This window comes from Girardinichthys multiradiatus, chromosome 23 (genome assembly GCF_021462225.1).
Source record: "Girardinichthys multiradiatus isolate DD_20200921_A chromosome 23, DD_fGirMul_XY1, whole genome shotgun sequence".
Lineage (NCBI taxonomy): Eukaryota > Metazoa > Chordata > Actinopteri > Cyprinodontiformes > Goodeidae > Girardinichthys > Girardinichthys multiradiatus.
Genome location: NC_061815.1, coordinates 23,860,248 through 23,872,937, shown reverse-complemented (window position 1 = coordinate 23,872,937; position 12,690 = coordinate 23,860,248). Strand labels below are relative to the sequence as shown.

Here is a 12,690-nt window from a genome sequence, read left to right as displayed (position 1 = left end):
GATGTTAGGGACACATTATTTACTGGATTCAAAACTAACAACCTTTCTGGGTAAATATTATTTAGTAGCTAGCACGTGTTCTTACCTGTTAGCAGTGAAAGCTAACAAAAGAAGCTGACAGCTTAGCACCAGAATCAAACACATACCTTTAAAATACCAGGGTTAATAAAAGGGTTAAAATGCATAAGCGCGGACGGCGCGTTATGATCAATCTTCTGTTTAAAATCACCCCTTTAAATAAAGTTTGTCTTAACTTTAAAAACACACAAACACAGAGCACACAACTGAGTACGTGTGCTGCAGATAGCCTGCTAGCACTAAGATAGCAGAGTTTCACAAACAAAACCAAACTTCATAAATGAAAACGTTTAGATCATTTCATCCTAAATCACTTCTCTCTGCCCAAACCTAACCTCGTTTGAACCATGCTGAGGAAAAGTTGTCCATGCGACGACGAAGTTTGAAGAAACTCTGTGAACAAAAGGTTAGCTACAGCTAACCTCCGTAGCTGTTGCTGGGCAGGGGCGGCTCACTCTGTCGGGCCGACCGAACTGCACAGTTGCTACGGTAACCACGGTGATGCGGTCCTGTTGTCCTCCTTTCAGACCGGGAAACTGCTTCACTCACAAAGTTTGATCTGTAGGCCTCAGAGAGAAAGTCAAGCAACGCTTATACCTTTAATTATCCCGTTCATGAATGAATCTACCGGATACACGAACAGTGATTCATTCTTACTTAACTTAGTGCATATGATCGATGATCGTATGACACTCTTGGATCCAGTTTGAAGAGTTTGTCTGTTTGCCAGCAAAGAGACATTAGCGCGCTGTGTCTCTCTGTCCAGGCCCCTGGGTGACCCGCGTAGAAGAGATCGATTCCTTAGAAAGGTGCTGGTTTTATACGGCCAGTGGCATTATGGGAAGTTCGCTGTTACCCCCAATTCCTAAGTTGTGCCGGAAGCAGGTTAATGCAATTTATTTTGAAAGTTCCAGAAAAGTCCTTACCGCATTTTCTGTTGTAACCATGGCTGTGGGTCCCAACAAGGGAAAATGTGGAGATGCTTAAATGCAAAACATCCTTCAGTCTCACCCAAGGATTTCCATAATAACCAATAGTCTACAGTGCCTTGCGAAAGTACTCGGCCCCCTTGAACTGGTCAACCTCTTGCCACATTTCAGGCTTCAAACATTAAGATATAAAATTCAAATTTTTTGTGAAGAATCAACAACAAGTGGGACACAATCATGAAGTGGAATGAAATTTATTGGATGTGTCAAACTTGTTTAACAAATAAAAAACTGAAAAGTAGGGCGTGCAATATTATTTGGCCCCTTTACTTTCAGTGCAGCAAACTGACTCCAGAAGTTCAGTGAGGATCTCTGAATGATCCAATGTTGTCCCAAATGACTGATGATGATAAATAGAATCCACCTGGTTGTAATCAAGTCTCTGTATAAATGCACCTGCTCTGTTATAGTCTCAGGGTTCTGTTCAAAGCGCAGAGAGCATCATGAAGACCAAGGAACACACCAGGCAGGTCTGAGATACTGTTGTGGAGAAGTTTAAAGCCGGATTTGGATACAAAAATGTCCCAAGCTTTAAACATCCCAAGGAGCACTGTGCAAGCAATCATATTGAAATGGAAGGAGTATCAGACCACTGCAAATCTACCAAGACCCGGCCATCCCTCTAAACTCTCATCTTGAACAAGGAGGAGACTGATCAGAGATGCAGCCAAGAGGCCCATGATCACTCTGGATGAACTGCAGAGATCTACAGCTGAGGTGGGAGAGTCTGTCCATAGGACAACAATCAGTCGTACACTGCACAAATCTGGCCTTTATGGAAGAGTGGCAAGAAGAAAGCAATTTCTCAAAGATATCCATAAAAAGTCTCGTTTAAAGTTTGCCACAAGCCACCTGGGAGACACACCAAACATGTGGAAGAAGGTGCTCTGGTCAGATGAAACCAAAATCCAACTGTTTGGCCACAATGCAAAACAATATGTTTGGAGTAAAAGCAACACAGCTCATCACCCTGAACACACCATCCCCACTGTCAAACATGGTGGTGGCAGCATCATGGTTTGGGCCTGCTTTTCATCAGCAGGGACAGGGAAGATGGTCAAAATTGACGGGAAGATGGACGGGGCCAAATACAGAACCATTCTGGAAGAAAACCTGTTGGAGTCTGCAAGAGACCTGAGACTGGGACGGAGATTTATCTTCCAACAAGACAATGATCCAAAACATAAAGCCAAATCTACAATGGAATGGTTCACAAATAAACATATCCAGGTGTTGGAATGGCCTAGTCAAAGTCCAGACCTGAATCCAATCGAGAATCTGTGGAAAGAGCTGAAGACTGCTGTTCACGAACGCTCTCCATCCAACCTCACTGAGCTCGAGCTGTTTTGCAAGGAAGAATGGGCAAGAATTTCAGTCTCTCAATGTGCAAAACTGATGGAGACAAACCCCAAGCGACTTGCAGCTGTAATTGCAGCAAAGGGTGGCGCTACAAAGTATTAACGCAAGGTGGCCGAATAATATTGCACGCCCCACTTTTCAGTTTTTTATTTGTTAAAAAAGTTTGACACATCCAATAAATTTCATTCCACTTCATGACTGTGTCCCACTTGTTGATTCTTCACAAAAAATTTGAATTTAATATCTTTATGTTTGAAGCCTGAAATGTGGCAAGAGGTTGAAAAGTTCTAGGGGGCCGTGTACTTTCGCAAGGCACTGTCTGTGAAAGGAAATCGAGGGAGAAATATGTAAACCCCATAATTTAGTAGCTTTGGTTCAACCTCTGGAATACTTCAGTATTCAGGGGAATTCATGGTCATCTCAATCATTTCAAGATGCCCAGGCTAGACAGTTGGTATGATGTGTTTGGTATAAATTGTCAGACATCTCTTCAGACATTGTTCCAGAGGTTTTGTGGTTCATTCAAATTCAACTTTGTGGATTGTGCTGCCATTTTATTGATTTTTTAGAGAGAAGTGGTAATCTGCTGGTGACTTCCAAACAAGCCATGCTTGTTCTGTGTTTTTGTGTTTCTGCTGTCAAGGATTTTCACATTCAACAGACTGAGTGGGGCCTGTAGAGTCTGAGATGGAGCTCTTGAGATTCTTATAATCTTTCCAACACATTGCCCTTATTGGCGTGAAATTGCTGAGATGTAAACTCCTGTTTTTCCTGTAATATATGTTTTTTTCTTCCTCTTCAGGATCTGAAGCCCAGCAACATTGTTGTGAAGTCTGATTGCACTCTGAAAATCCTTGACTTTGGTCTTGCAAGGACGGCCTGCACAAACTTCATGATGACCCCTTATGTAGTAACCCGATACTACCGCGCCCCAGAGGTCATTCTGGGCATGAAGTATAAGGAGAATGGTGAGAACGATTACACACAATACTTTAAAATGTATTTTACAGAAATTTCTCAAATATGGACAGGAACTGAAATATATTTCAAATATTAATAGTTTACCGATTTCTGCTTTAATACAATGGGAAATAATTATTCAACAGCAGATTATCTTTAATTCTTCTGTTCTACCTGATCCAGTCATGCAGTTAGTTTTTCTGTTTGGTTGCACCATTCATCAGTGTAACTGAATGCTTTCAATCTGCCATGACTCTGCTTCAGTGGACCTGTGGTCAGTTGGCTGCATAATGGCTGAAATGATCTGTCATAAAGTCCTCTTTCCTGGAAAGGACTGTATCCTTCCTTGTGTTACTCCAAGAATACCTTGACCTAAATGTTCCTGATGTTTTCTTTTGGTTTATTGCTCCTTGTTTTCATTGCAGTGTATTCCAGACAGAGAAAAACTTAAAACAGTCCCTTCTTTCAGAGACATCGTGGATATATATTTTCTACCCAATGGTTTCGTCAATTTGTTTAATTTTTAGAGGCTAAGATTGTAAGTTGGTTAAATATTTAACATCCGTGTCTTTTGAATTACAAAATGTAACTTGCCAAAGGAGTAATCATGATGTGCTTCCAAAACGACTCGAAAGGTTCCCTGTTCATGGAGTTTATGGTCTTTGCAAGCCCACACTAACCTAGACTTTCCCTGTGCCCATGCGGGTTTATTCTAACCAAATTTAGAGATAAGAGCAACAAACACAGGAATTTGGAAGCACTTGCAGATCTTGTTAATGTGTTACATAGCCTCTCTTTTAATGCTTCAGGTATCCTGATCTCTTGTGGTCATGCTTTAAGCTGTGGCAATGCAAATGATCAAAAAGCCCACAAATAGATTAAAAAAATTCTTTATTTTAAATGGCGAATAGAGCTGCAGGATGTTAGAAAAACATGTGATATGGGATACTGTTGGTGAATGTTACGGTATTATGAGTTGTGGTAACCAAACAAATAAAAGCAATTAAACAACTTAACTGTAGTTCCTTAAAGCTGTAGCAGGTAACTTTGTAAAAATTTTTTTTTTTTTTACATATTTGTTAAAACTGTCATTATGTGCTGACAGTAAAATATCAGACAGATTATCTGTGAGAAAATCAAGCTCCTCTGGCTCCTCCCAGTGGTCCTACTGCCATTTGCAGAAATGCACCACTCCCTGTCAGAACCAACTAATCAGAGCCAGGAGAAACATCTTGGCGGTGTCAGTCACACTAATGTACATGCTGCTCTCACCCAGGTAAAGTAAAGATTGCCGGTGTGCTGCAGCTCTGCTAATGGTGGGGAAACATCCTAAAGTTACAAGAAAACCTCCAGTGGTGCCTGCTTAGAAAACAAAGACAGGTAAACAGAAGACGACCGATGACGGAAAGCAAGCTGCGCATTCATGACAGGCTCCGCTGTGGGGGAGGACTGTAGCACAACAGAGAGCAAGGTGACATGTGAGGTGTGCTTGCTCAAATTTTCAGGCTAAATCCAGGTTTTCTCAGAACTCCCTACTGCAGCTTTAATGAATTTACCACCTAAAACTGAAAGAAAAGGTGGTATTTAAGGCCATTCTGCATTCTTGTGACGGGTTTCTTGGAGCAATTAGTCACATATAAAACAGTTCGATGTGGAGACCTTCTCCTGCCGAGCAGTTTATTGTGTGACACAGAATACGAGTACGTTGTTGTAAAACCTGAGCTTTGCACGGACGTGTCCAGCAGACGTCCATTTTGAGTTCACGTTGAGTAGGCGCTATGTCCGCAGAGCCAAGTACAGACAATGTGAGAACCTTTACATAGTCAAACCATATGTCAAATGTCACTGCTTAGTTGTTGCTGTAATATATACCCCAATCATGTTCCCAGCTGCACGGATGCAGAATGAATCAATACCCCACCCCCAAACACTTTCTTAGAAAAGGAAACGAACACAGACCTAAAAAAAAACCCTGGCGTACTCTGTGCAAAGTTTACATTTATGATTCATGTGGTATTTGTCAAGAATCAACCCAGAAATATGTGCAGAGCTCTGGAGATGTTATCAGAGGGAGAGAGAGAGAGCTTTCAGCCTGAGTGAAACGAGACCGGAGGAAACAGTAAATGGCCATTTGCCACTTCTTAACGCTCCCAAGCAAACAGGCAACTTAGGGAGCGAGAGGGAAAGACAAACTCCATCCTCCTCCATTAAAAACACACACACAGAGAAAACGAGGGAGAGGGCAACAGCTGTGTAAACTGATAGGCGTAGCCGAGAAAAAGGGCCTGGAAGCTGCAGCCGGTTTGAAACCAGACTGAAGATGTGCACCGCATGATGAAGCAGCAGAACATGGTTCTGAAAGAGGACGGTCCAAAACGATGAGGCGCCGTCATCTTACATCTCAGTGTTTGTCATTCAGAACAAACCATGCCCTGTGGTCCATCTGTGCAGCCTTCCTGTTACATCTTACTGTACATTTAACGTTAATTTGTTTTTGTTTTTTCTTCAGTTTAATATATTTGTCTGGATAATTTTGTGTGTCACATGCATGTGTGTTTTCTGTTCCCAGTGGACATCTGGTCAGTGGGGTGCATCATGGGAGAGATGGTAAAGGGCAGCGTCATCTTCCAGGGCACCGATCGTATCCTTCACTCTTCTCATCGTCTCTGTGCCAGTTGTTGTCTGTCGCTCTCTAACATTCATCAAGCGCTCTGTGTTGTCCTTCAAGTACATTTGTCAATCAAGATGTTTATTTGTGTCATTTCTGTTGATCTATATATTTATAGATTTAAACCTGGGTCTGCTATGTAGAGCATACTAAGATTTTATGCGTGATTATTAATCAGACGTCTTCTGGTTTAGATATCTGCAATCTCCCTAATTGTCAGATGGAATCAGACTGAAACGATTCACATCATTAGCATTTATAGTGTTTATGTCTGTCTCTAATTATCGTCTCTCAATTCTAGCATTGAATGGATGCAAGGCAACAGTTGTGATCTGAGGTTATATTGCTTTTCATCCTGGGAGGTAATTGCCTGCTCTTATTGTTTTATTCCATTGGGCCCAAACCGATAAATGTCAAGATCCACTTGATGAATTTGAGCAGAATGTTTTGCTGATAAATGTCCTATGTTGCCCCTTTTCATATTTTGTCTTCATTTGGATTTCTTTGTGATAAACCAACACAAAGTAATAAATATTTTTATATGGAAAGAAATTAAGACTCATTGATCCAGTCCTTTGTAGAACCACCTTTTGCTGCAATCACAGCTGCAGGTCTTTTTGAGTAGGTCCTTTATTCACTTTGCATATCCAGAGTTTGAATGTTGTCAATTCTTCTTTGCAAAACAACCCAGCTCAGTCATGTATATTGTTCCCTATCTGTAACAGATTGGATTCAGGTTTGATTAGGCCATTCTAGCCTAATAATATGTTTTGTTCTAAACCCTTCCGCTGTAGTTCTGACTGTATGTTTATTGTTGTTGTCCTGCTGGAAGGTGAACCTTCAACCTAGTGTTTTTCCACTGTTGCCCCGTGTTTACCTCAGTCCGTCTCTCCCTCAACTTTTGCACCATTCACAGCGTTTTGCATTTAGGACAAAATAACATTTTGCATTGTCTGCAGTGTTTCCTACATGGCATGTGGCAAACTATGAAGAAGACTTCTTATAGCTTTCTGTTAACAATGGCTTTCTTCTTGCCGCCCATCTGTAAAGACCAGATTATCGGAGTGCTACCGACTGATTCTCCCAACTGAGCTATGGGTCTGTTAGCTGCTTCTCTGGATAATAACAAGCCTGGCAGTTTATATGGGCAGCCATGTTTTTGTAGGTTTTTGCAGTTGGACCAGGGGTTAACCAGCACTCTGTGTTTAAAGCTTCTGATATTGTTTTATAAACCAATTTTCTTCTGGTGTGTTTCTTGGTCTCCATGATGCCGTTTGTTCATTACTGTTCTCTGACAAACCACTGAGGCCTTGACAAAACAGCTGGATTCATAAATTAAACACAGGTGGAGTACTGATTAATTAGTTGACGTGGAGTTTATTTAGGGTTATCATAGTAAAGGAGGCTAAATACAAATGCGCGCCACACAGATTTTTATTTGTAAAAAAAAAAAAAAATGTTTAAACCGTGAATCTCTTTTAACATTTATGAACTATGTTGTGTTGGTCTATCACATAAAATCTCAATAAATAACATAAAGTTTGTGGCTAAATGGTGACATGTAAAACCATTCTGTTGGTTTGAAGACTTTTCCAAGGGACTGTAAAGGTTATCATTCCTAGTGAAGGTTTATTTTACATGAAACTATATTTACAAAGACTTTTAGCCTTTGTAGCTTGATGCGCTACAGCACCTTATATCCCCACCTAGCTTGAATTTCTTGCTTTATTTGCTTTTTTTTTTGGTGCTTTCATAACTTGACTTTAGGCTCATTAAGGCTCCACTTGATTTTTGCTTGTGTTCTTCACTTTTGTTTCCACACGTTCTGTACATGCCAGTGATTTTCCGTAACAAATGGCTTTGCCCAGACATCGACCAGTGGAATAAAGTGATTGAGATTCTGGGTACACCCAGTCTTGAGTTTATGAACCGACTGATGGAGACCGTAAGGAACTATGTGATGAACAAGCCGCAGTATCCAGGCGTCAGCTTCACAGAGCTATTCCCGGACTGGGCTTTTCCTTCTGAATCTGAACAAGACAAAGTGAAAAGTAAGAGCTTTGGGCGCTTAAAGAAACTGAGCTTTTATTTATTGAATATTGTTATGTTAGCCTGATCTATATTGTAATATATTTTTTAAATAAAAATTACGAACGTTTTTCGTATAATTTCCTCATAATTGTTGCCAATCTTGGGGATCATCTTAATTCAAAACCACTATTTTGCAGAAATGTTGTCCTACACAGCAAGGAAATGTTACCAACTTTATAGGGGGGTTGGTTAAGATGAAGAGATGTTAAAAGCATGGGAACATTTTTCCCGTTTTCCCTAATCAGCTGTTCAAGCACGGGACCTGCTCTCCAAAATGCTGGTCATTGATCCCGAAAGCCGTATCTCTGTGGAGGAAGCCCTTCATCACCCCTACATCCACGTGTGGTACGACCCTGCAGAGGCAGACGCGGTGAGGAGCTGTTGGTGCACTTTCTCAGCACAGTGATGGTGCATGAGTTCACTCTGATGAATCCTTTTCCTTTTGTTTCTCAGCCTCCTCCCCAGATTTCAGATAAGCAGCTGGAAGAGAGAGAGCACAGCATCGAGCAGTGGAAAGGTGCTACACCGCCCTCTAGGGACAACAAACAGCATTACATCTTGTTCATATTTCCAGGATTGCTACAGAACTGGACATTTTTGTGTTTATTAGACATGGATTAGTTTTGACAAAGAAAATTGTCTGCCTTTTCATCCATCCGTCCCTCCCTCTCTCCCTCAATCCGTGTGTACTTCCATACATCCCTCCATCTGCCAGTGCATTCATCTCTTTCTCCTTTTTCACATTGTGTTGCTTTTGCAGGTTTCATACTTAAAGCCTGAAGTAGAAAAATAATTGAATATCTGGAAATGTGAGAAATTTTGACTTGGAAAATATGTAGCAACCCTGGATTTCATGGCACAAGCAGCTTGATTTATCAAATTTTGATGGTTTTCTTTTTAATACATTCACACATATGCCCATTTTTCTAATAAAAAGCTCTGATTGTAATCATTTAAAGGATTATCCACTATGTAAAACAGCAGAAATTGAAAACAGAGGGAAGTATTTGATTCAATAGAGTACAACAGAGGAAAAGAGGCTGAATAAAAAAATCAACAAGCTTCTCAAAGCTGAATAAGCTAATTTGTTCATTCTGTGAAGAAACATTGGATTATATTACTTTATCTGAGTATTTAATACAAGAATTAACTTTTAAAAAAACATTTATTCATTGGTCAATTTACTGATGGGCTGCATGGTGGTGCAGTTTGTAGCACTGTTGCCTTGCAGCAAGAAGGTCCTGGGTTCAATTCCCAGCCAGGGGTATTTCTGCATGGAGTTTGCATGTTCTCCCCGTGCATGCGTGGGTTCTCACCGGGTACTCCAGCTTCCTCCCACAGTCCAAAGACATGCCTGTTAAGTTAATTGGTCACTCTAAATTGCCCTTAGGTGTATGAATGAGTGTGTGCATGGTTGTTTGTGTGTTGCCCTGTGATGGACTGGCGACCTGTCCAGGCCCTGCCTCTCACCCATAGACTGCTGGAGATAGGCACCAGCTCCCCTGTGACCCACTATGGAATAACCGGTAGATAATGACTGACTGACAATTTACTGATATAAGAAATAATGAGGTAACATTTTTTGACCCACAGGTTGCACATCTGAACTGAAGGCCCCAAAGTCACAGTTTACCTACCCTTTTATATTTCTGCACAGAACTTATTTATGATGAAGTGATGGACTGGGAGGAGAGGAACAAGAACGGTCTAATGAAAGAAGACTGCTCAGGTTAGTTCAGTTCATGTTTCTAAACCTAAACTGGCTTAAAGTGAATGCAAGTGTGCTGAAATGTGCTGCTGCTGGAGTGTTTAAACATTGTTCTGGTTCTGTCCTGTGGACGCGTATCACGTCTCAGATGTGGCGTCGGGCTCTGCTTCCCAGTCCTCCTCCGCCAACGACATCTCATCCATGTCCACGGAGCACACGCTGGCGTCGGACACGGACAGCAGCAGCATCGACACGCTGACGGGGCCGCTCGACGAGAGTCAGTGAGCGCATCTGCGGCCCCACCTGTCGGCTCCCTACAGTCCTCAGACTCATCTGAAACATTCAAATAGTCCATCTGCTTCTGTTTAAGTTTTAACTTGTGCTTCTCTCCTTTTCTCTCAATGAAAAGATTGTTTTTGTTTCCTATCTGTGACCTGGCAGATCTTGTTTAGGACTGTTGCCTGGAGGTCAGAGTTATGCTCACCGTTGTGTAAAAAAAAAAAAAAGACAGACAGACATTTGGTCTTCTTTTTCTTGGTGAATGTTTAACTTGATCATCTATACAGTTTCGAGAGGTTATCATCATCTAATGAGAGCCGACACGGACCAAATAGCCGTGAGCTGCTCTCTTGCATGTTACGCCAAAAAGAACAAAAGCTTATCTAGCATCTGACGTTCCTCTGATGGTCAAATGCTGGTCTTATAAATCTGAACCCCTAGCATGCTGAAAGTAGTGCCACGGTGGTGCTATCTGCGCTGAGATGTGTTTTTGTTTTTTACATGAACGGGCACGTGTGATGTGGATTTCGAACTTCTTTCTCCTAACAGCAAGAAGCTGCTGTAGTTTTAGTGTTACAGCTTTGTTTCTTGATATGTTGTACTGTATGTATAGACAGAATCACCCCATTCAATTTAAGGTACTTATGGTTAATGTGTATAAGCAGATCATAACCCTATAAATCTGAAAGAGGCATATTGATACGTGTATTTATATCTATTTTTTTGTTTTGTTCTTGCAACATTTTGCACACAAGCCACATTATAGCCCGTGAAACGTAGGCCTCTTGTTAAAATTAGTTAAAAGGCAAATAAAAACATGGGGTGCTCTTTTTCTAAAGCATTCCTTTAGCACTTGGAGACTCGTAAAATTTGTCATAAAATCAGAAAACACGTAGAATCCACCTAAAGGCAGCACAAAACGAAGAATGATGTTTACTTTGCATGAAGGTATCACACCTTCAGGAGAGAGAAATGCTTCCGGATCTGGTTTTTCATTTGTGGTATTGTATTGTTGTTGTTTTTTTTTTTTTTTTTTGTCTTTTACGCCTGCATGTGTGATAAAGAAATTGTGCTGCACATCACTGTTCTTTGCTGTGTATCATCCTTTAAGTTAGCAGTTGCCCCATTTTGTAGTAGATGAGTCTGTGGGTGAAGTTTGCCTGGCAACAATGGACTGTTTTAAGAGACTGGTGGAGACCTGCAACTTAAAGAAGAGCCTTTTACATGAACTGCAGAGCTGCTTTTGCCAAAAATGATTGCACCGTGTGTTAAATTATCAGAATTATGACACTACTACGTCACAGAGGACTTTCGCACCACAATGTACACCACCATGATTTTTATTCTTTCTGTCATGCCTTAAGCAACCTGACGAGTGGGCAACTCATTCTCTAACTCCTTAGCTCTTCTTGGAACTTCCTGAGATGAATGACAACAATAAAACTTGGCCAACATCTTTACCCAAACTCAAAACCAATAAAGTGGACATCAGTGATTTTCTTTATGGCTGTGATGTTCTTCATAAGTATATCTTAGCAAATAAAAATATCCAAACATTAATTTCAGTAATTCATTTCAAAATGTAAAACTATTTCAGATTCATTACACATAGAGCTCCCCATGTATTGTACAGTATCTCAGTTAGGTGGTCAGTTCTCCTTTTGCATGGAGGTCAGTCTGTGGCTATACTGAGGTGTTAAAAAATTCAGATTGCTTTAACTCCGCCGTTCAGCTTGTCTGCATTGTTTGGCGTCTCTCATCATCCTCTTCAGCCCGGCTTGCAGACCAAGCATGGTGATACCAAGGTCATTAAACTGTGTATTGGTGATTTCTGGCAGTGTGGACAGGTGCCAATTCCTGGTTTAAAATAAAGTTATCCTCTCCGTGATGCTTGTCAGCAGATGGGCAATGAAGTGTTCTTAAATTTCCTGGCAGACGTCTGTGCTGACTTTGGGCTTGATGAAATACAGTGGACCAACAGTATATGATGACATGGATCTCAAAATTGTCACAGACTGTGAAGACTTTACACTAGACCTCAACCAGACTGGACACTGTGCCACTCCAGTCTTTCTCCAGACTCTGGGGTGTTGATTTCTAAATAAAATTAAAAAACGTTTGGATGACTAAGGAACAGGCCAGTCTATTTTCTCTTTATGTAAAATGGTTTTGACGTTCCCGGTTCAACGGTGGCGTAACACAATGAGAATGCCAGTGGCGTTTTATGTACTAGATACATCTGTGTGTGGTACCTCTTGAAGGGCTGACTCTAGCTTGAGCTTGTTTCACAGTCCTTTTAAGGCTGTGGTTACCACTTATGACTGTACTTTTTTCCACAACACTTCTTCTTCCACCCAACTTTCCATTAATATGTTTGAATTGAGCAAGCTTTTTAAGCAATGACCTTCTGTGACTTACCCCAATAGTGGAGAACCTAATGACAGTCTGCTAAATAACTGTCAAGTTGTCATTGCCATAACCTAACATCTTTGCGTCAAAAATAATTTTTAGTCGGTCCTATGTGTGTTTTTAATTTAAGCAACTGAAATATACAACTG

At 41.0% G+C, this 12,690-nt stretch overlaps 1 protein-coding gene across 2 annotated transcripts in view; it reads left to right on the top strand.

Annotated features, from left to right (window-relative positions):
- Positions 1 to 11,692, top strand: part of mapk9 (mitogen-activated protein kinase 9) — a 28,833-nt gene extending 17,141 nt beyond the window's left edge. Inside the window, exons 6-12 of one of the 2 annotated variants that reach the window (XM_047353167.1) lie at positions 3,229 to 3,394; positions 3,651 to 3,722; positions 7,923 to 8,105; positions 8,391 to 8,515; positions 8,599 to 8,662; positions 9,803 to 9,874; positions 10,002 to 11,692. In XM_047353167.1, coding sequence (XP_047209123.1) covers positions 3,229 to 3,394; positions 3,651 to 3,722; positions 7,923 to 8,105; positions 8,391 to 8,515; positions 8,599 to 8,662; positions 9,803 to 9,874; positions 10,002 to 10,138 — 819 coding nt within the window. In that variant the 3' untranslated portion in view covers positions 10,139 to 11,692. Of the gene's footprint in view, positions 1 to 3,228; positions 3,395 to 3,650; positions 3,723 to 5,955; positions 6,028 to 7,922; positions 8,106 to 8,390; positions 8,516 to 8,598; positions 8,663 to 9,802; positions 9,875 to 10,001 lie in introns of both variants that reach the window. The other variant, XM_047353166.1, reaches the window with a different exon arrangement.
- Positions 11,693 to 12,690: the final 998 nt, after the last annotated feature.